This window comes from Jaculus jaculus, chromosome 14 (assembly GCF_020740685.1).
Source record: "Jaculus jaculus isolate mJacJac1 chromosome 14, mJacJac1.mat.Y.cur, whole genome shotgun sequence".
In the NCBI taxonomy this organism is placed as follows: Eukaryota; Metazoa; Chordata; class Mammalia; order Rodentia; family Dipodidae; genus Jaculus; species Jaculus jaculus.
This window is the reverse complement of record NC_059115.1, coordinates 4366862-4388866: the sequence shown is the minus strand read 5'-3', so window position 1 is coordinate 4388866 and position 22005 is coordinate 4366862. Positions and strand designations below refer to the sequence as shown.

Here is a 22005-nt window from a genome sequence, read left to right as displayed (position 1 = left end):
CTCATGAATATTCAATGAGGGGGCCGGGATGCAGGGGGCGGAGTCGGCCCCAGCCTCCTCTCCACACTATTGGCTGAGCCGCCCGTCACTCCGCTAGGGCGGGTCCAATCGGGTACTGCGCGTGCGCACGGAGACGCAAGGGCGGGCTCCGGAGAGAGGCGAGGTGGGAGGCCTGGCTGTGGATGGCCGAGAAGTGAGAACAGGATTGGGAGAGCCTAGATAATCGATCCGACTCTATTAGCGCTGCTTCCTCCCCGGATCCGTCCTGGATGCGTAAACGTGGTTAACGGGTCCTGAGGGGAGAAGATCAGAAATGGAGAGACCCTTTCGGAGCCTATGAATTAGCGTTGGCTACAATGCACAACACTTAGACTATCGGGAGTAGGTGAGGTTTACTTATTATTTTTAAAATATTTCACGAGGGGCTGCAGAGGTGGCTTAGCGGTTAAGGCGTTTGCCTGCAAAGACAAAGGACCCAGGTTCGATTCCCCAGGACCCACGTTAGCCAGCTGCACAAGGGGGCATATGCGTCTGGAGTTCGTTTGCAGAGGCTGGAGGCCCTGGCGCGCCCATTCTCTGTCTGTCTCTTTCTGTCTCTCTCTCTCAAATACATAAATAAAAATAAAAAGCAACTTATAAACCTTCCTCCCATTTAATTAGCCCCTGTTGTTGACCTGATGCTGCCAAGTGTTTTGTGTATGGATTTTGTGGTTTTATTTTTCTTTTGCTTTTTAAAAATATTTTATTTATTTATTTGAGCGAGAAAGACATAGGCAGCTGATGAGAGAGAGAGGAGAATGGACAAACCAGGGTCTCCAGCCACTGCAAACGAACTCCAGACTCATGTGCCACCTTGTGCGTGTGGCTTACGTGAGTCCTGGAAAATTGAATGGAGGTCCTTTGGCTTTGCAGGCAAATGCCTTAACCGTGAAGGCATTTCTCCAGCCTGCTTTTTCCTCTTTTTTCCGCCTGAGGTAAGGTCTCATTGTAGCTCAGGCTGAGTTGTAATTCACCATGTAGTCTCAGGCTGGCCTTGGACCATAGCAATCCTTTTCTCTCTCCCGAGTGCTGAGATTAAAGGCATGCACCACCACACACTTGGCTTAACTTGTTTCAAAATTTCTTTTAGATTTTTTTTTTTTTTCTGTCTTCTCACAGCCTTTTGTTTGTTTGTTTAGTGACAAGGTCTCCTAACCAAAGTGACTTTGAGCTTGAGATGTAACTGAAAATGAGCTTGAACTTCTAGATACAGGAAATACAAGAGTGCGCCCCCACACCCAGTTCCTGTGACTTGGGGGGCTGAAACAGCATGTCATGCATGCTAGGCAAACATTCTAGCAACTGTGCTACATTCCCAGCCCACGTTTTTTTTTTTTCTAGGTAGTCCAGGCTGACCTGGAATTCACCATGTATCCTCAGGGTGGCCTCAAACTCACAGTAATCCTCCTCCTACCTTTGCCTCCTGAGTACTGGGATTAAAGGTGTGTGCCACCAAGCCCGGCTCTCAGCTCACTTTCTTTTCTTTTCTTTTCTTTTTTAAATTTATTCTATTTGTTTGAGAGCGAGAGAAAGAGGCAGATAGAATGGGCATGCCAGAGCCTTTAGCCACTGCAAATGAACTCCAGATGCATGCACCACCATGTGCATCTGGCTTATGTGGGTCCTGGGGAATCGAACCTAGGTGCCTTGGCTTTGCAGGCATTCACCATTAATCACTAAGCCATCTCTCTAGCCCTTTAGGTTCTTTGGTTTTGTTTTTTTTTTTTTTTCTAGGTAGGGTCTCACTGTAGCCCAGGTGGACCCACTTCCGCCTAGCCCACGGCCCCAGCTTGTAGTTGATTCAGCTTGTAGTTTCAGGGTGGCCTTGAACTCCTGGTGATCTTCCTACCTCTGCATCCCAAATGCTGAGATTAAAGGTGTGTCCCACCATACCTAGCTCTCCAACTCACTTTTTTTGAGATTTATATTATTTTTTAAATAATTTTTAAATTTTTTATTTATTTGACAGAGAGAGAGAGAGAATGGACACACCAGGGCCTTCAGCCACTGCAATCAAATTCCAGACACATGTGCCACTTTGTGCATCTGGCTTATGTAGGTCCTGGGGAACCAAACCTGGGCCCTTTGGCTTCACAAGTGTTGCAGTCGGGTTCGCATTGCTGGTAGAAATCACCCAACCAAGAGCAGCTTCTGGGAAAAAAGAGATTTATTTTGGCTTACAGGCTCGAGGGGAAGCTCCACGATGGCAGGGAAAAACGATGGCATGAGCAGAGGGTGGACATCACCCCCTGGCCAACATAAGGTGGACCACAGCAACCAGAGGGTGTGCCAAACACTGGTGTGGGGAAACTGGCCATAAAGCCCATAAGCCCACCCCCAACAATACACTCCCTCCAGGAGGCATTAATTCCCAAATATCCATCAGCTGGGAACCTAGCATTCAGAACACCTAAGTTTATGGGGGACAATTGAATCAAACCACCATAACAAGCAAGCACCTTAAATGTTAGGCTGTCTCTCTACCCCTAAGGATTTATTTTTATTTATTTATTTATTAGAGACAGAGAGAGGGAGAGATGAGAATGGGCGCTCCAGAGCCTCTAGTTGCTGCAAATGCACTCCAGATGCATGCACCACTATGTGCATCTGGCTTACATGGGACCTGGAGAATCAAACTTAGATCCTTATGCTTTACGGGCAAGTGCCCTAATAGCTAAGCCATCTATCCAGCCTTGTTATTTATATTCATTCATTTATTTGATAGAGAGAGAGGGAATGGGCACACTAGGGCCTTCAGCCTCTGCAAATGAACTCCAGATGCATGTGCCACCTTGTGCATCTGGCTTACATGGGTCCTGGGGAATTGAACCTGTGTCTTTTGGCTTTGCAGGTAAGCACCTTAACCGCTAAACAATCTCTCCAGCCTGGATGTTGGTTTTTGCTATTGCTGTTTGTTTTTTGGATTTTTTAAGGTAGAGTCTCACTCGAGTTCAGGCTGGGCTGGAACTCACTCTGTAGCTCCAAGCTGGCTTCGAACTCATGACACCCATCCTACCACAGTTTCTTGAGTGCTGAGATTAAAGGTGAGAGCCACCATGCCTGGCCTACAAATATTTGTAAAAATTAATTAATTTGGGCTGGAGAGATGGCTTAGTGAACAAACTAACCAAAAATTAATACTCACCTTTAGTCCTAGCACTTGGGAGGCAAAGGTAGGAGGATTGCTATGAGTTCGAGGCCACCCTGGCATTACACAGTGAATTCCAGGTCAGCCTGGGCTAGAGTGAGACCCTACCTTGGAAGAGAAAACAAAAAAAAATAAAAATAAAAATATAAAAAGGAAAAAACCAAAAAGACAGAAAATGAAGTTCATTTCTGTGCAAACTGCCTTTATTCATAAAGAACCCCCCATTTTGTCATAAACATAAAGCCACGTGGGTGTGAAGGCACTTAGTTGGAGAGAAGTGGGCAGGAGTCCTGCTCCGGAGCCCTGTGCGCCCTCCCCCCTCCGACAAGGCCCCTGAGGTTGAGGGGACAGATGGGGGAAACAGGATGCAGCTGGGGGTGCGGAGTGGCTTGCAAAAGATGGGAGGTGACAGACACTTGGGAACGGATCTGATTTGGCAGCTGTAGGGACTAGGTGTCTCCTATCCCCCAATACTCCCGGCCCCAGCACCCCCATGAACTCCCCTGCCTAAAGCAGGTTGCTAATCTTAAGGCTGGGGCTGTGGTTCCCCCAGGGTGAAAATGCAGCAGTAGATGGATGGCCGGGCAGGTCTGGAGGGAAGGCAGGTCCACTTGCTGTTGTCTCCCTGGGAAACAGGCTTCATCCTGCTAGACTTTGTTCCTCTGAGACTTCACCCTAGGGAAGAGCTGCGAGAAGAGAACATTCATCCGGATCCCAGGCACAGGAGGCAGTCCCCCACAGGTCTGTGAGCCACACCCCCTAACTCACCAAGGACCCCAAGGAAGTACCTGTGAGGACTCCACCAAGCATACCCAGAAGAGCCTTTTTCTTAATCAATCACTTCCCTCACCACAATCAATAATGGACTCTCTTTTTTGTTGTTGTTGCTTTGCTTTTCCAGGTAGGGTCTCACTCTAGGTCAGGCTGACCTGGAATTCACTATATAGTCTCAGGGTGGCCTCAAACTCATGGCGAGCCTCCTTACCTCTGCCTCCCAAGAACTGGGATTAAAGGTGTGCGCCACTAGGCTCTGCTGGACTCTTATTTATTTGTTTGTTTTCAAGGTAGGGTCTCACTGTAGCCTGGGCTGACATGGAACTCGCCCTATAGTCCCAGGCTGGCCTCGAACTCACAGCAACCCTCCTACCTCTGCCTCCGGAGTGCTGGAATTAAAGGCGTGCGCTACCATGCCACGGACTGTGTGTGTGTGTGTGTGTGTGTGTGTGTGTGTGCGTGCTTGAGACAGGGTCTCACCCTCTGTAGTCCTGTCTGGTCTAGCTGTGCCCTTGAAATCCCCCCCCTCCCCATGATCCCCCTGCCTCAGCTGAGAGTGCAGGCATGCATCACCAAAACTGGGCCCCTCCCTCCCTTTCCTGTGAGCTTTGCCCCAACCAGCTGCTAGGGCTGGTCACCCCTTGGTGCTCACCCCAAAGTAGTTGCGAGGCACGTAGCCCTCCTGGCCGTGCAGTGCTGCCCACCACCAGTCTGTCTCCTCCGGCCCGTCCCGCCGCAACACGGTGACAGACTCGCCCTCGCGGAAGGACAGCTCGTCCCCGAACTCGGCGCTGTAGTCCCAGAGCGCGTACACGGCCCCGCCGTGCATCAGCCCCATGCTCTGCTCCACGTCTGAAAACGCACAAGCAGCGGTAACGGCCCGGGTTCCCCAAGGCACACGGCCACACGCTGGGCACAGGGATGGGACCGAGGACTGGAAGCTTGGTGCCTGCTCCAGCTGGGGGATGAGCCACGCTTTTTCCTTCTCTTCTTTTTCTTTTTTTAATTAATTTATTTATTTAAGAAAGAGAAAAAGGAGCCGGGCGTGGTGGCGCATGCCTTTAATCCCAGCACTTGGGAGGCAGAGGTAGGAGGATCACTGTGAGTTCAAGGCCACCCTGAGACTACATAGTGAATTCCAGGTCAGCCTGGGCTAGAGTGAGACCCTACCTAAAAAAAAAAAAAAAAAAAAAAAAAGAAGAAGAAAGAGAAAAAGGGAGAGAGAGAAAGAGAGAGAGAAACGGCATGCCAGGGCCTCCAAGCCACTGTACTCTAGTTCCAGACACGTGTATGCCACCTTGTGCGTGTGTGCACACCTCGTGTGTCTAGCTTAGGTAGAATCCAGGGAGTTGAACATGGATCCTTAGGCTTTGAAGGCAAGCACCTTAACCGCTAAGCCATCTCTCCAGTCTCCTCCCCATGGAGGCAGGAGGATCAGGAGTTCTTGGCCATCCTCAGCTCTGTAGCCAGTCGGAGGACAGCCCGAGATAACACGATACCATGCTTCCAAAAAGAGAGAGGGCTGCAAAGATGGCTTAGCGGTTAAAGTGTTTGCCTGCAAAGCCTGAAGTTTGATTCCCCAGTGCCCACGTAAAGCCAGATGCACAAAGTGGCACAGGTATCTGCAGTGGCTGGAGGCCCTGGCACGCCCGTTTTTTCTCTGTCTCTCAGCTTGCAAATAAATAAAAACAAATATATATATGTATATATATATATTTGTTGTTGTTGTTGTTGTTTTTTTTTAAAGAAGCCTGGGTATGGTGGCTCACGAGATAAGGTCTCGCTCTAGCTTAGGCTGACCTAAGTCTCAGGGTGGCCTCAAACTCAATGGTGATCCTCCTACCTCTGCATCCCAAGTGCTGGGATTAAAGTCATGCGCCACTATGCCCAGCTTCTTTTTCTTTTCCTTTTCCTTTTAAGTTTCTTTTTTAAATTTTTAAAAATTTATTATTTATTTATTTATTTAAGACTGACAGAGAGAAAGAGGCAGATAAAGAGAGAGAGAGAATGGGCACACCAGGGCCTCTAACCACTGCCAAGGGACTCCAGACACATGCGCCACCCTGTGCAGCTAGCTTCCCTGAGATTTCCCCCCTCCAACACACGCACGCATGCGTGCACGCGCGCACACGCGCAGTTGGTGCTCTCAGGCTCACCACGCCCCGTGCACCAGCCTTGCCCCGCACCTGCCAGGTAGGTGGCACAGTCCGCATAGCCCTCGCGGTAAGGATCGCACTTCTCGATGGCGGTGGCGCCGTCACTGAGCGTGGTGGCGAAGATGGCGGCGCCGTGTTGTACCAGCGCTGTGCAGATGGCCGTGTCATTGCACGACGCCGCGCAGTGCAACGGTGTCCTGGTTGCAACAAAGAAGAGGTGTGAGGGCTGGAGAGCAGCGAAGGACCAAAGCCAAGGGACCCAGGTCCAATTCCCCAGGACGCACGTAAAGCCGGATGCACAAGGCGGCACATGCATCTGGAGTCTGTTTGCAGTGGCCAGAGGCCCGGGTGAGCCCATTCGCTACATATATCTCCGTATCTATTTGTATATGTAGATATACATAGAATAGATAAATAAAGAAGGAAATATATAGAGGCAGAGGTAGGAGGATCACTGTGAGTTCTGGGCCACCCTGAGACTGCAGTGAATTCCAAGTCAGCCTAGACTAGAGTGAAACCCTATCTCTAAAAACCAAAAATAGGGCTGGAGAGATGGCTTAGCTGTGAAGCCTAAGGACCCCGGTTCGAGGCTCGGTTCCCCAGGTCCCACGTTAGCCAGATGCACAAGGGGGCGCACGCGTCTGGAGTTCTTTGCAGAGGCTGGAAGCCCTGGCGCGCCCATTCTCTCTCTCTCCCTCTATCTGTCTTTCTCTCTGTGTGTCTGTTGCTCTCAAATAAATAAATAAATAATTTTAAAAAACCAAAAATAAATAAAAGTAAAATGAAAAAACAGGCCCCAGAAGTGCTGTCCATCCTCCCCGCCCCTGCAACCCACCAAGGACCCCTCTCTCTCACCAGCCGTGACTGTCCGGGGAGTTGACATTGGCGCCCGCGGCAATGAGGAAGTCCACGATGGGGTAGTTGGCACCGCAGATGGCATTGTGCAGGGCGGTGATGCCTTCCTCGTTGGGTTGGCTCGGGTCGTTCATCTGGGAAGAACCGAAGGGGTGGGAGGTTAGGGACTCGGTCACCTGTCAGTCACCCCGTGGGATCACATGGTGGGTGGGTGCAGGCTAGGAGACCTCACCCACCTCCTTCACCGCCTGCTGCACCACGTCCAGCTCCCCTGTCAGCGCCGCATCCAGCAGCAGTACCAGCGGGTTGAGGCGCGCACGCCGGGCCTTGCGCGGGGAACCTGCCTTGCGCAGCACCGAGCGCATCTCCTGCAGGGGTCAGGGCAGGAGGGCGCTTCAGCCATGCTGGGTGTCTACTCACTTCCTAGGTCATCGTCAGGACGGGGGATTCGCACCACGATGCTACACCAGACCGGCTACATCCTCATACACCTGGTTCCCGAATTAGGCAATCCTGTGGCTTTATTTTATTCATATTTATTAGGCTACATATATTCTCTTTTAAAAAATGTTTTATTATTTGAGAGAGAGAAAGAGCGAGAATGGGTGCCCCAGGATCTCCAGCCACTGCAAATGAACTCTAGATGCATGTGCCCCTTGTGCATCTGCCTTACGTGTGTTATGGAGAACAGAGATCCTTTGAGTTTGCAGACAAATGCCTTAACAGCTAAGCCATCTCTCCAGACCCTCTTTTTTTTTAATTAATTAATTTATTTATTTGAGAGCTACAGACACAGAGAGAAAGACAGATAGAGGGAGAGAGAGAGAATGGGCACGCCAGGGCCTCCAGCCACTGCAAACAAACTCCAGACGCGTGCGCCCCCTTGTGCATCTGGCTAACGTGGGACCTGGGGAACCGAGCCTCGAACCAAGGTCCTTAGGCTTCACAGGCAAGCGCTTAACCGCTAAACCATCTCTCCAGCCCCACATATATTTTTTGTTTGTTTGTTTTTTGAGTAGGGTCTTGCTCTCTCTCAGACAGACCTGGAACTCACTCTGGCTTTGAACTCACCGTGATCCTCCTAAGGGATTAAAGGCATGTGCCACCACACCAGGCTACCTTCATTATTGCGTGATGCCACGAGCCTTTAATCCTAGCAGAGGTAGGAAGATCACCCTGAGATCAAGGCCATCTAAGACTATAGAGTGAATTCCAAGTCAGCCTGGGCTAGAGTAAAACCCTACCTCGAAACTTCTCCCCACACCCCCAAAAAAGACCCAGAAAAGAAAAAAAAGCAAACAAAATAAATTTCAAAGCCTGTGGTGGTGGTTCCTTTAGTCCCAGCACTGAGGGCTGAGGCAGGATTGCCCTTGAGTTTGAGGCCGCCCTGAGACTACATAGTTAACTCCAGGTCAACCCGGGGCTAAAGTGAAACCCTACCTTTATAAAACAGAAAGAAAAAGGGAGGGGGGGGAAGAAAGGGAGAGGGAGATAGGGCTGGAGAGATGGCTTAGCGGCTAAGGTGCTTGACTGCAAAGCCAAACGACCCAGGTTCGACTCCCCAGGACCCACATAAACCAGATGCACAAGGTGGCACATGCATCTGGAATTTCTCTGCCGTGGCTGGAGGCCCTGGCGTGTCCATTCTCTCTCTCTCTCTCTCTCTCCCTGCCTATTTCTGTATCTCTCAAATAAGTAAAAATATAAATATTAAAAAAGAAAGACAAGGTAAAAAAAAAAAAAAAAGCAAACGAAAAATAAGCCTGGCTAGAGTGAGTGAGGTGAGGTCCTACCTCAAAACAAACAAAAACGGCTAAAAGCCGGGCATGGTGGTGCACGCCTTTTAATCCCAGTACTTGGGAGGCAGAGGTAGGAGAATCACCATCAGCCTGGGCTAGAGTGAGAGGGAGAGGAAGAGGGAAGGGGGAGAGAGAGAGAGAGAGAGGGAAAGAGAGGCAGAAGCAGAGAGAGAGAATAAATTGTCCAGGTAGACAATTTGCCATCCATCCCTCCTTCCCTCCCTCCTCGCCCAGATCCCCTGAATACATTCTTAGAGCAAAGACTACATTTCCCAGCTTCCCTTGCAACATGGTGCGCGCCATCTTGGACCATGTAGGTGTGCTAATCCCAAAGTATGGTGGGTCAGCAGGGAGACAGGGCCTGGGGTCGAAGTCCAATTAGCTGCCAGTCCACCATGTGTGCAAGGCACCTTTGTTGCAAGTCGATCCAGATGCGAGCACACAGAACCCCCTCCCCAACACACACACACACACACCGAGTTTCCTCCTGTGTCACGTACCACGTTCTGGGGCTGCTCCAGAGGGCTGCTCTGGGGTGGGGCTGGGGGTGGGATGGGAGCTGGGGGAGCGGGAGCCGGGGGTCCTGCCCTAGCTTCGGACCCCTCGGTGATGGAGGACAGCTCGGGCTCAGGCCCCCCAGGGCCCGGTCCCCCATGCCGGTGGAAGAGGCGGCTTATGATTTGCTGGTACTGTTTCTTGTGCGTGGGGGGCAGGGCCACGGCGGGGCTCTGCTCCATGGAGCCCCTGCGTTTGAGGGGCCGGGGGATCTCTGCCAGCACGCGGGCCACCTCCTCGAGCTCGGGCACCGTCTGCGCCTCCGGTGGCAGCGCCGGCTGAAGCCTGGTAGGGCTGAGGGGTCGCGTCACGGCGCCTTCGTCTACATCCCCGGCCTCCAGCGCGGGGCTCAGCAGCCCCTCGAGCTCGGGCTCGGGCTCCGGGTCCGCAGGGGATTTGAGGAGGCCTAGCAAGAGCAAGATCCGTCCCCCCTCAATCAGAGGAGGGGCTCCCCACGAGTCTCCCAAGACTCCCCACAGCTTCCAGCATCTTTGCAGGGTAACCTCCGCGCAGTTGCCCTCTCTGGATAATGTGTCAGTCATGATGGCTCTTGCTTACCGAACCCTTAGGATGTGCCCAGCACCTTCCAGCGTAACTTTTTATTTATTTGGGCTGCAGAGATGGCTCACCGGTTAATTAAGGCACTTGCTTGTGAAGCCTAAGGACTCAGGTTCAATTCCCCAGGATCCACATAAGCCAGATGCACGAGGTGATGCGTGAGTCTGGAGTTAGTTTGCAGTGGCTGGAGAACCTGGAGCACCTCTCTCTCTCACTACCTACTTACCTCTCGCTCTCTAATAAATAAATAAACAACAAAAAAATGTTGTTTTGGTTTTTCGAGGTGGGGTCTCACTCTAGCCCAGGCTGACCTGGAATTCGCTATGCAATCTCAGGGTGCCCTAGAACTCATGGTGATCCTCCTACCTCTGCTTCCCAAGTGCTGGGATTAAAGGCATGCACCACCACGTATATATGTATATGTATGTATGTATGTGTGTATATCACACACATACACACATACATACATACATATACATACATGAAAGAGCTTTTCACTAACTTCCACAGTGGTTGGACTAGTTAACCTTCTCGCCAGCAGTATGTAAGGGCTCCTCTCCCTAGCATCCTCATCACCATTTGATGTTATTTGTAAACAAATATTTTTAAAGTAAATTTACTCTCAGCACTTCAGAGCCTGAGGTAGAAGGGTTACCATGAGTAGGAAACTAACCTGGGCAACAAAGTAAGTCCCAGGTGAGCCCAGCATTCGGTGAGACCCTGCCTCAAACAAACAGATAGGTTTGGGGCTGGGGAAATGGCTTAGCGGTTAAGCCGTTTGCCTGCGAAGTCTAAGGACCCCGGCTCAATTCCCCAGGAATTAGCCAGATGCACAGAGGGCACGTGCGGCTGGAGTTCGTTTGCAGTGGTTGGAGACCCTAGTGTGCCCATTCTCTCTTTCTCTCTGCCTCTCTCTCTCAAATATATATATATATATATATATATATATATATATATATATATATATATATATGTACACACACACACACACACACACACACACACACATATGAGATAGGTTTACTTGCTATTCTCATTTCCCGCTCAGAAATTTTGGCTCAGAGAAGTGACATCATCTGCCAGAGGCCACACAGCATTCGACCCACTTAACCAATGTATCACCCTGTCTCCTCTGAGTTTCCACACTCAGCTGGTCTAGGTGGCCACAGGGTCTAGCTGAGGCTTGGCTGTGACGTCTCCCCTGGTCCCTGACATGTGTCTTCCCTCCATCCTGCCCCCCTGCGGACTCACCTTCGTTCATAGGAGGCCAGGTCTGTTGTGAGAGCTGGGGGCCTGGAGTCTGAGGCTGGGGGTTCTGGGGCTGAGGCTGGGACGGCATTTGGGACTGGGGCTGGTGCTGGGGCTGGGGCGGCGGCTGGGGTTGGGGAGGCAGCTTAGGTGGGGGTACTCGGGAGAAGATCGGGGCACCCGGGAGCATGGCCCTGCTGGCCCCGTGCTCCCAGAAGGCGTTCTGTAGCTTGAATATCATGCTGAGGGGAATGGGGCGCTGGCGGGGGGCACTGCGGGGCTGGGGGCTGGAGGGAGGCATGGGGATGCGGTTGGCCGGCTGCCAGCTTCGGGGCAAAGTGCCTGACGGCCCGGTGGAGCCCAGCGAGCGGCGGTAGCTGCCCACATCCGAACGTCTGTCGCTGGCCAGAGGGGACACCTTGTAATTGCGAGGCAGCGTGGCGCTGGTGAGGTTGTCCTGCGGGGGTCAGGGGGAGAGGGGAGAGAAAGTCGGGGAGAGGGGGAGGAAGATGAGCTGGCGAAGTAGTGAGGACAAGTAAGGGCGAAGGGCTCTGGAAAAGGGCAGAAAGGAACCTGGGTGTGTTCCTGTGCATCCCAGTAATCTCCACACTCAGGAGGTAGAGGCAAGAGGATGGTCAGCCTGGGATACAGAACAAAAAGAAAGAAAGGGGGCAAAAAAAAAAAAAAAAAAAAAGAGCACCCGGGCGTGGTGACGCACGCCTTTAGTCCCAGCTCTTGGGAGGCAGAGGATCACCCTGAGTTCAAGGCCACCCTGAGACTACATAGTGAATTCCAGGTCAGCCTGGGCTAAAGTGAGACCCTACCTAGGGGTTAAAAAAAAAAAAAAAAAAAAAGCAGAGGCAAGCCCATCTTGATGGTGCGCGCCTTTTAATCCCAGCACTGGAGAAGCTGTGGTAGGAAGATTGTCGTGAGTTGGAGGCCAGCCTGCGACTACATAGAGAATTTCAGGTCAGCCTGGACTGCAGGGGGACCCTACCTCGAAAAACCGGGAAAAAAAAAGAAAAGAAAGAAGAGCAGAGGCTAAAACAAAGGATGGAAAATTCAAGGCTGAACTACAGAGTGAGTTCAAGGCCAGCCTGGCCAATGTGGTGACATTTGGACACCATATATATATATATAAAGAGGAATGGCCAGAAAAGTGCGGCGGCGCTCACCTGTCATTTCAGCACTGGGAAACCGGAGGCAGGAGGATCAAAAGTTCAAGGGTCACTCTCCTTCACATAGCAAATTCAAGGCCCGCAAGGGCTAAAAAAAAAACCCCTTCCAAGCCCGGCATGGTTGGCGCACGCCTTTAATCCCAGCAGTTGGGAGGCAGAGGTAGGAGGATCATGCGAGTTCGAGGCCACCCTGAGTCTACAGAGTGAATTCCAGGTCAGCCTGGGCTAGAGTGGAGACCCTGCCTTGAAAAAACAAAACTCTGCAAACACTGAAAAGAGGACTGGAGATGTAGATCAGCAATAGAGCACTTGTCTAGGATCCACAGTGAGGGGCTGGGAGCGTGGCTCAGAGGTAGAGCACTTGTCTAGAATCCACAGTGAGGGGCTGGGGGCGTGGCTCAGAGGTAGAGCACTTGTCTAGAGCCCACAGTGAGGGGCTGGGGGCGTGGCTCAGAGGTAGAGCACTTGTCTAGGATCCACAGTGAGGGGCTGGGGGCGTGGCTCAGAGGTAGAGCACTTGTCTAGGATCCACAGTGAGGGGCTGGGGGCGTGGCTCAGAGGTAGAGCACTTGTCTAGAGTCCACAGTGAGGGGCTGGGGGCGTGGCTCAGAGGTAGAGCACTTGTCTAGAACCCACAGTGAGGGGCTGGGGGCGTGGCTCAGAGGTAGAGAACTTGTCTAGATCCGCAGTGAGGGGCTGGGGGCGTGGCTCAGAGGTAGAGCACTTGTCTAGATCCACAGTGAGGGGCTGGGGGCGTGGCTCAGAGGTAGAGCACCTGTCTAGGATCCACAGTGAGGGGCTGGGGGCGTGGCTCAGAGGTAGAGCACTTGTCTAGAGTCCACAGTGAGGGGCTGGGGGCGTGGCTCAGAGGTAGAGCACTTGCCTAGGATCCACAGCGAGGGGCTGGGGGCGTGGCTAGCGGTAGGTCTGTTTCCTAACGTACAGCAGGCCCTAGGTTCAATCCCTTACCCTCCCCAACCTGACCCGCCCCTCCCACCAGCCTCCTTACCTTGCCACTGGCCCCAAGCCCATCCAGGCTGCTCTCTCGCCAGGGTAACAGCGGCAGGCCGGGCGAGGCAGGCCTCGGGAAGACGTCCAGCCCTGGAGATCGGGCATCATGAGGATGGAGCGGAGGAGGGCGCCTCTGCTTGGGGTCCCCTCTGCCGCGCTCCCTGCCCGGGTCTCCATCACTCACGTTCATAGCTCGCGGTCTGCGAAGATTTCTTCTCGTAAGCCACATCCAGGTCAGATTCGTTCCAGGCTTTCGGGGTCCTACGGCGCAGCGTCAGGTCGTCTGGGAGGAGGGGGTGACTTTGCAAGTGAGTCGAGGCTGCCCAGCATGGCACCATCACCATCACCGTGATCACCCCTCCCCAAGAGGGTCCCCGGAGCACCTTGCGCGCGCAGGGGCGGAGCGAAGGCGCTGCCGCCAGCGCCCAGCAAAGGGCCCCCGAACACAGGTGGCACGTCGTAGGCCGAGGTCGGTGGTCTCGGGGAGGGTCCGCGCTCCGGGAAGAAAGCCTGGGGACCCTCGGCTAGAGGGCTGCCCCGCGGGGACCCCGCGCGGCTCAGATAGTCGTACGGCGCCGGCGGCCCAGGCTGGCGGAGCGGGCCGGACCCGGGGCGCGGGGAGGGCGCGCGGCCCAGTGGACTGCCCGCCCCGTCGAAGGCGCGGGGCCGGGGCGAGGGCGCCCGGTCCAAGCTGCCGTAGGCGTCCGGCTGCAGGTAGAGCGGCGTGCGGGGTGAGGACGGACGGCCCTTGGGGGACAGAGGGCTGTAGGGATGCAGGGTCGGGGCACTTTCGGAGCGTCCGAATCGGGAGTCCGCGTTGTCGCTGCCTGCCTTCTGGGGGGAACCCCGGCTGACGAAAGGATCGGGCACCGGGCTAGAGCTGTACCGGGACATCTGCAGAGGGCACATTTAGTGGAAGGGTCATGCAGGAGATGAGAAGAGGTCATGGGCAGTTAGATGCTGACAGATCCCCACCGCTCAGCCTGCCGGCTTTTCCAAACCCTAGCTTAAAAAAAGAGAAGCCTTAGCCGGGCGTGGTGGCGCACGCCTTTAATCCCAGCACTCGGGAGGCAGAGGTAGGAGGATGGCCACGAGTTCGAGGCCACCCTGAGACTACATGGAATTCTAGGTCAGCCTGGGCTAGAGTGAGACAATCTCGGAAAGAGAGGGAGAGGGAGAGAAAGAAGCCTTTCCCCTCTCTTCTTGGCACACTCGCTGAGATCGTAGGCATGCTTGCCCTAACACTCTGGGCATCCTCCCCATTGTCTCAAAAAAAAAAAAAAATCTCCTTTTGAGACAGCTTAGCGGTTAAGGCGCTTGTCTGCTAGCCAAAGGACCCATGTTCGATTCCCCAGGACCCACGTTAGCCAGATGCACAAGGCGGTGTATGTGTCTGGAGTTCGTCTGCAGTGGCTGGAGGTCCTGGTGTGCCCATTCTCTCCATCTACCTCTCTTTCAAATAAATGAAATGAAATTTAAAAAAAAAATCTCCTTTACAAAATAAAAAGGAAGAGAAAAAGGGGAAAATAAAACAGCTGGCAAAATGGCTCAGCGGCTAAAGGCAACTGCTTGCAAAGCCTGAGGTCCTGGATTTGATTTTCCAGTACCCACGTAAGGACAGATGCACAAACTGGCACCTGTGTCAGAAGTTCCTTTGCAGTGGCAGGAGACCCTGGAATGCCTATGCTCCTTCTCTGTTTCTCTCTGCCTCTCTTTTTCAAATAAAATATATTTTTAAAAGGTTGCCAGAAGGGGCTGGAGAGATGGCTTAGCGATTAAGGCTTCTGCCTGAAAAGCCAAAGGATCCCGGTTCGATTCTCCAGGACCCATGTAAGCCAGATGCACAAGGGGACACATGCATCTGGAGTTTGCAGTGGCTGGAGGCTCTGGTGTGCCCATTCTCTCTCTTTCTCTCTTTTTCCCTCTCAAATAAATAAGTAAAATAAAATAAAATATATTCAAAATGTTTTTATAAAAAAGATGCCAGAGCCAGGTATGGTGGTACATGCCTTTAATCCCAGCACTCGGGGAAGGCAGAGATAGGAGTTCGAGGTCATCCTGAGACTACATAGTGAATTCCAGGTCAGCCTGAGCTAGGGTGAGACCTACCTTGAAGCTCCCAACCTCAAAAGAGAGAGAGAGAGAGCGAGAGAGAGAGAAGCGCTCAGTAGTTAAGGTGCTTGCCTGGAAAGCCTAAAGGCCTGAGTCCTAAGTTCAAGGTCAGCCTGGAACTACAAAGTGAGTTCCAGGTCAGCTTGTGCTGGAGTGATACTCTGCCACAAAAACTTAAAAATAAATAAATAAACTGTCCTGGATGCCCTCCGTCCTGCACTACTCTCTGTGCATGAGATTCAAGCTCCACCTGAGGTGTGGGGGTCAGGGAGGGAGGGGGCCAGCTCACCCTAGAGGGGACTCCTGCCTGTGGGCCCTGCGGAGGCATTGGTGAGTCTGACCACAGAGACTCCAACTGCTTGGTCAGTTCGTCCACCTTGGCGGCTGCTGTGTCCAGTTCCATCTGTTTCAAGTCCATGTGCTTCATGGCCAGTGCTGGGTGGGCGGGAGGGACAGTAAGGGCTGCGCCCCCTAATAACAAGGGACCCGCCCTCACGCTCTGCCCCTGTTCCCAGCTCACACTGGAAGTTCAAATCCAGGAGGTCCTGCGCGCTCTGGAATGCCTCGCTGTCCATGGTGCCGGCCAGAGAGGGGCGCCTACGTGGAGAAAGAGCCCCTCAGACCACGCCCCCAGAAAAGACCAGGCTCTGAAGAGCGTGTATTTCTGGTTCCTTCCTCTAGTAGCTGCTACTCTTCCCAGTACCTGTACAGGAGATGTCAATTCCTTCACAACTCAGTACATACATTACCAAGAAGTCCAGATATATATTCTAATTAATTTATTTATTCATTTATTTTTATTTTTAATTAATTAATTTATTTCTATTTACTTATTTGAGAGAGACAGGCAGAGAGAGAGAGAGAAATGGGCACACCAGGGTCTCCGGCCACTGCAAACGAACTCCAGATGCATGCACCACCTTGTGCATCTGGCTTAGGTGGGTCGTGGCGAATCAAGCCTCAAACCAGGATCCTTAGGCTTCACAGGCATGCGCTTAACCGCTAAGCCATTTCTTCAGCCCAAGTCCAGATATTTTAAGAAGGTACTGGACAAAGAATTAATCCTTCAATAGCTATGTGCTAGTGATTTTAAGCTAAAAAAAAAAATGTCAGTTAATGCATTGAATGACTACTATAGGGACCAGGAAGGACGCAATGTCAGGATTTTTTTGAGGTAGGGTCTCACTCTGGCTCAGGCTGACCTGGAATTCACTATGTAGTCTCAGGGTGGCCTTGAACTCATGGCAATCCTCCTATCTCTGCCTCTCAAATGCTAAGATTATTTTTTTTATTATTATTATTTTTTTGTTTGGGTTTTTGAGGTAGGGTCTCACTGTATCCCCTATCTAGTCTCAGGGTGGCTTCAAACTCATGGTGATCCTCCTTCCTCTGCCTCCCAAGTGTTGGGATTAAAGACATGGGCCACCATGCCCAGCTCACAAGGTCAGATTTTGTTGTTTTGTTATTGTGACACTGAGGATTAAACATTAAATCCAGCACTAGGCAAATGCTCTATGGCTGAGCCATGTCTTCAGCCCCTCACTGTGGATCCTAGACAAGTGCTCTACCACTAAGCCACATCCCCAGCCCCTCACTGTGGATTCTAGACAAGTGCTCTACCTCTGAGCCACGTCCCCAGCCCCTCACTGTGGATCCTAAACAATTGCTCTACCTCTGAGCCACGCCCCCAGCCCCTCAGTGTGGATTCTAGACAAGTGCTCTACCTCTTAGCCACACTCCCAGCCCCTCACTGTGGATCCTAGACAAGTGCTCTACCTCTGAGGCACGTACCCAGCCCCTCACTGTGGACTCTAGACAAGTGCTCTACCTCTGAGCCACGCCCCCAGCCCCTCACTGTGGGTTCTAGACAAGGGCTCTACCTCTGAGCCACACCCCCAGCCCCTCACTGGTAGTTGACATATGCATCTGGAGTTCCTTTGCAGTAGCTAGAAGCTCTGATAGGCCCATTCTCTCTGTCTTCCTGTCTGTCTCACACAAATAAATAAAATAAATAAAACGAAGTCCCTTGGATTGGGTTTTATGCCAGGATCTATGTTGCTATTCTTCATTGTTCTTGCCAAACTTGGAAGGGTCCCAGAGGGTGGGGACCATTCAGTTTCCTCTCCTAGAGTCCTTATCCAGAGGTGGCCTGGCTCACACTGACCCACTGTTAGGATGAGGAACAAGGATGAGGTGGTGGCTAGAGGCCCAGAGGGAACTGTGGTCACCAGCCCAGGGGGAAGAAGTGAGGCGATCAGAAACCGGTCAAGCCAGCACCATCCGGATCCCCATGGCAGCTGCCATGCCCGCCAGCTCCATCACCGCCCTGATGCTTGGACCTCTTAGATTCCGTGGGGCAGGTGTGGGCAGCAGGACCAGCTGGGGCATGCTGGTACTGCCCTCTGTCTGGAAAACCACAAGAATAGAACCTGTTGGGGCTGGTGGCTCATCTGGGTGTACTACTGAGAGCGTGTGACCTTGAGTCTTCGCCTCTCCTGTGCCCTCAGTTTTCCCACAGATAAGGAAGATACCTCTAAGAAACCTTCATTCTGAAATCTGATGAATGATAGATAGATAGATAGATAGATAAGAGATAGGTACTTGGAGACAGGTTCTCACTGTGTAGCTCAGACTTGCCTAGAACTCCTGATCTTACTGCCTCTGCCTCCCAAAAGTGCTAAAATTAGCCGGGTGTGATGGCACATGCCTTATTTCCAGCACTCGGAAGGCAGAGGTGGGAGGATTGCTGTGAGTTCGAGGCCACCTTCAGACTACATAGTGAATTCCAGGTCAGCTTGGGCTAGTGTGAGACTCTATCTTGAAAAACAAACAAACAAAAAAAAAAGGGCTAGAATTACTGGCATGCATCACCACAACTGGCTATGTAAGGATTTGTTTGTGTTTTTTTTTTTTTTTTTTTGGCGGTAGGGTCTCACTCTAGCTCAGGCTGACCTGATATTCACTATGTAGTCTCAGGGTGGCCTCAAACTTGTGGTGATCTTCCTACCTCTGCCTCCTGAATGCTGGGATTAAAGGCGTGCACCACCATGCCAGGCTTCCCAGTAGGAGTTTTAAAAAACATTTTATTCACAAGGAGAGAGGGAGGGACAGAGAGGGGGGGGAGGGAGAGAATGGGTGCACCAGGGCCTCCAGATCCTGCACACAAACTCCAGATGCATGCACCACTTTGTGCATTTGGTTTTAGTGGACACTGGGGAATCAAACCCAAGCATTGCCATCAAATACCTTTATTTATTTTTTTATTTTTCGAGGTAGGGTCTCACTCTAGCCCAGGCTGACCTGGAATTCACTATGGAGTCTCAGGGTGGCCTAGAACTCACGGCCATCCTCCTACCTCTGCCTCCCCGAGTGCTGGGATTAAAGTCATGCACCACCACGCCCGGCTTCCATCAAACACCTTAACTGCTGAGCCATCTCTTGAGCACTGTGTAAGGATTCCTTTCTTTAAAAAAGATTATTATTTAGTTAGTTAGTTAGTTTTGTTTTCTTGAGGTAGGGTCTCACTCTGGCTAAGGCTGACCTGGAATTCACTCTGTAGTCTCAGGGTGGTCTTGAACTCATGGCGATCCTCCTACCTCTGCCTCCCAAGTGCTGAGATTAAAGGCGTGTGCCACCACACCTAGTTGTTGTTTTTTTTTAATTTTTTAAAAAAATATTTTAGTTTTATCTACTTATTGGCAAAAGAGAGAGGAAAAGAGGCAGGTAGAGAGAAAGAGAAAGAATGGGCATGCCAGGGCCTCCAACCACTGCAAACGAACTCCAGACATGTGGGCCACCTTGTGCATCTGGCTTACTTACGCGGGTCCTGGGGAATTGAACCTGGGTTCTTTGGCTTTGCAGGCAAGTGCCTTCATTGCTAAGCCATCTCTCCAGCCCCTGTGTAAAGATTCTGAGGTGATAAAGTCCTACAGAGATGGACTTCACCTTAAGAATCTGTTGCTAGAAAGTTCTGAGTCAGGGCTGGGGCCACCACCCAACAGTAAGCCCTTGCCTAGGCTTCACCAGAGAGAGGCTGAGGGTGTGGCTCAGTGGTAGGTGGCCTAGGACCCGTCATGAGACACTGGGAACATGGCCCAAAAGTACAGTGCATGCTCAGGGTGGGCAGGTCCCTGACATGAATTCTCACCACACACACAAAAAAATATGCTAAGATGGGCATGGTGACCAACACCTTTAATCCCAGCGCTGAGGTAGGAGGATCTGTACAGAGAGAGTTCTGAGTCCAAGACCCTATCTAACTTATAATTCTACACTTCTTTAATTTGTTTAGGCCAGAATCACCAGTTTTCCTGTTCCATTTTCTGTCTGTTCAAGGACAGCACTGAACTGGGAATCTGTCACCGGAGCCAGAGTTGGAAGGCTCGCCTTTTGTCAGCCTTTTACCAGAGCGCCTCAGTTTCTCACCTGTAAAGTGGGGATCAACACTGGTTCCCCTCACAGGGTTACTGCAAGGTCCTGCCTTGTTGGAAGGGGCAGGAGAACTTCAGGAGCCTGAGAATTAAGACCTCAGATAGGAGAGATTAGCCGGGTGAGGCCAAGTAGGAGGATCGCCGAGAGTTCAAGGCCAGCCTGAGACGACATAGTGAGCTCCAGGTCAGCCTGGACTAGTGAGACCCTTACCCAGAAAAAAAAACAACAAAATTTTTTAAAATATTTATTTGTCGATTTGCTGATTTGAGAGAGAGGCAGATAGAGAGAGAATGGGCACGCCAGAGCCTCTAGCCACTGCAAATAAACTCCAGATGCATGCACCACCTTGTGCATCTGCCTTTATGTGCGTACTGGGGAATTGAACCTGGGCCCTTTGGTTTTGCTAGCAAGCACCTTAACTGCTAAGCCATCTCTCCAGACCCCCAAATGTTTTTATTTACTGAAGAGGTGGTATGGGTGTGCCAGGACAACTTGCTGCTGCAAAGAAACTACAGATGCATGTGCCACTTTGTCCTGGGTAGTGGGGAATTGTACCCTGGCTCAGGGGCTTTGCAAGCCAGCCACTTTAACTGCTGGATTAGCTCCATAGCCCAATCTTCATTTATTTATTTATTATTATTATTGGTTTTTTCAAGATAGGGTCTCACTCTAGTCCAGGCTGACCTGGAATTCAGTATGTAGTCTCAGGGTGGCCTTGAACTCACAGCGATCCTCCTACCTCTGCCTCCTGAGTGCTGGGATTGAAGGTGTGTGCCACCATGCCCAGCTATATCTTTATTTTTATGTTTATAGTTTTGGTCTTTCAAGGTAGGGTTTCACTCTAGTCCAGGCTGACCTGGAATTGACTATGTGCTCTCAGGATGACTTCAAACTCACGGTGATCCTCCTACCTCTGCCTCCCAAGTGCTGGGAGTGTGCCACCATGCCTGGCTGGCTGTGTCTTTTTTTTTTTTTTCATATTTTATTTTTATTCATTTGACAGAGAAAGAGGGAGAGAGAGAGAGAGAGAGAGTGGGCACACCAGGGCCTCCAGGCACTCTGCAAACAAACTGTAGATGCGTGTGCACCATTGTGCATCTGCTGGCTAATATGGGTCCTGGGGAATTGAACCTTTGGCTTCGCAGGGAAACACTTTAACCGCTAAGCCATCCTCCAGCCCTCTTTTTTTTTTAATGTGTAGCCCAGGCTGGCCTCAAACTCCTGATCCTCTTGTCTCCACCTCCTCAGCAATATTCTACTGGCACACACCACCACAATGGCTAATCTTTATATTTTAACAGACACAAAGTAATCTCATAACTTGGGTACTGGGTAGATTGTTCAGTGGTTAAAGAATATCTCATACCTATAGCTCAGATGCTAAAACCCCAGAAGTTTTTTGAGGTAGGGCCTCACTTTGGCCAAGGCTGACCTGGAATTCACTCTGTAGTCTCAGGGTGGCCTCGAACTCACAGCGATCCTCCTACCTCTGTCTCCCGAGTGCTGGGATTAAAGGCGTGCACCACCAAGCCTGGCCTGGATTATAATTTTTAAAAAGATATAAAAATAGCTGGGCATAGTGACACATATATCTGGCGTTTGCAGCAGGAAAAGGTCCTGGTGCACCCATTCCCTCTCTCTTCTTTCTGCTTGCAAATAAATGTTTAACCACACACACATGGGCTGGAGAGATGGCTTGGCAGTTAAGGCTTTTGCCTGCAAAGCCTAAGGACCCAGGTTCAATTGCCCAGGACCCACATAAGCCAGATGTACAAAGTGGTGCATGTGTCTGCCATGCGTTTTCAGTGGCTGGAAGCCCTGGTGCGCCCATTCTCTCTGCCTTTTTCTCTCTCTCTCTCTCAAATAATAAGTTTAAAAACTATTAAAATATTTAAACACACACACAGGCCAGGCATGGTGGTGCACACCTTTAATCCCAGCACCTGGGAGGCGGAGGTAGGAGGATTGCCATCAGTTCAAGGCCACCCTGAGGCTACAAAGTGAATTCTAGTATAGCCTGGGCTAGAGTGAGACCCCACCTCGAAAAACAAAAAAAAATAAAAATAAAAATAAAAATAAAAAATAAATAAAGACGTAAAAGTAAATAGCTCTAATGGCCTCTCTAGGGCAGGATCTGACAA

The 22005-nt window shown here is 51.3% G+C and overlaps 1 protein-coding gene across 2 annotated transcripts in view; it reads right to left on the bottom strand.

Annotated features, from left to right (window-relative positions):
• Positions 1-3363: 3363 nt before the first annotated feature.
• Ppp1r13l (protein phosphatase 1 regulatory subunit 13 like) overlaps positions 3364-22005 on the bottom strand; it is a 25644-nt gene continuing 7002 nt past the window's right edge. For both annotated transcript variants that reach the window (XM_045133729.1, XM_045133730.1), the window contains exons 2-13: positions 15954-16030; positions 15723-15868; positions 13705-14215; positions 13506-13604; positions 13320-13411; positions 11136-11589; positions 9272-9732; positions 7209-7340; positions 6973-7106; positions 6148-6314; positions 4614-4813; positions 3364-3873 (exon numbers count right to left, since the gene is read on the bottom strand). In XM_045133729.1, coding sequence (XP_044989664.1) covers positions 3835-3873; positions 4614-4813; positions 6148-6314; positions 6973-7106; positions 7209-7340; positions 9272-9732; positions 11136-11589; positions 13320-13411; positions 13506-13604; positions 13705-14215; positions 15723-15868; positions 15954-16008 — 2490 coding nt within the window. In that variant the 5' untranslated portion in view covers positions 16009-16030 and the 3' untranslated portion in view covers positions 3364-3834. The remainder of the gene's footprint in view (positions 3874-4613; positions 4814-6147; positions 6315-6972; positions 7107-7208; positions 7341-9271; positions 9733-11135; positions 11590-13319; positions 13412-13505; positions 13605-13704; positions 14216-15722; positions 15869-15953; positions 16031-22005) is intronic.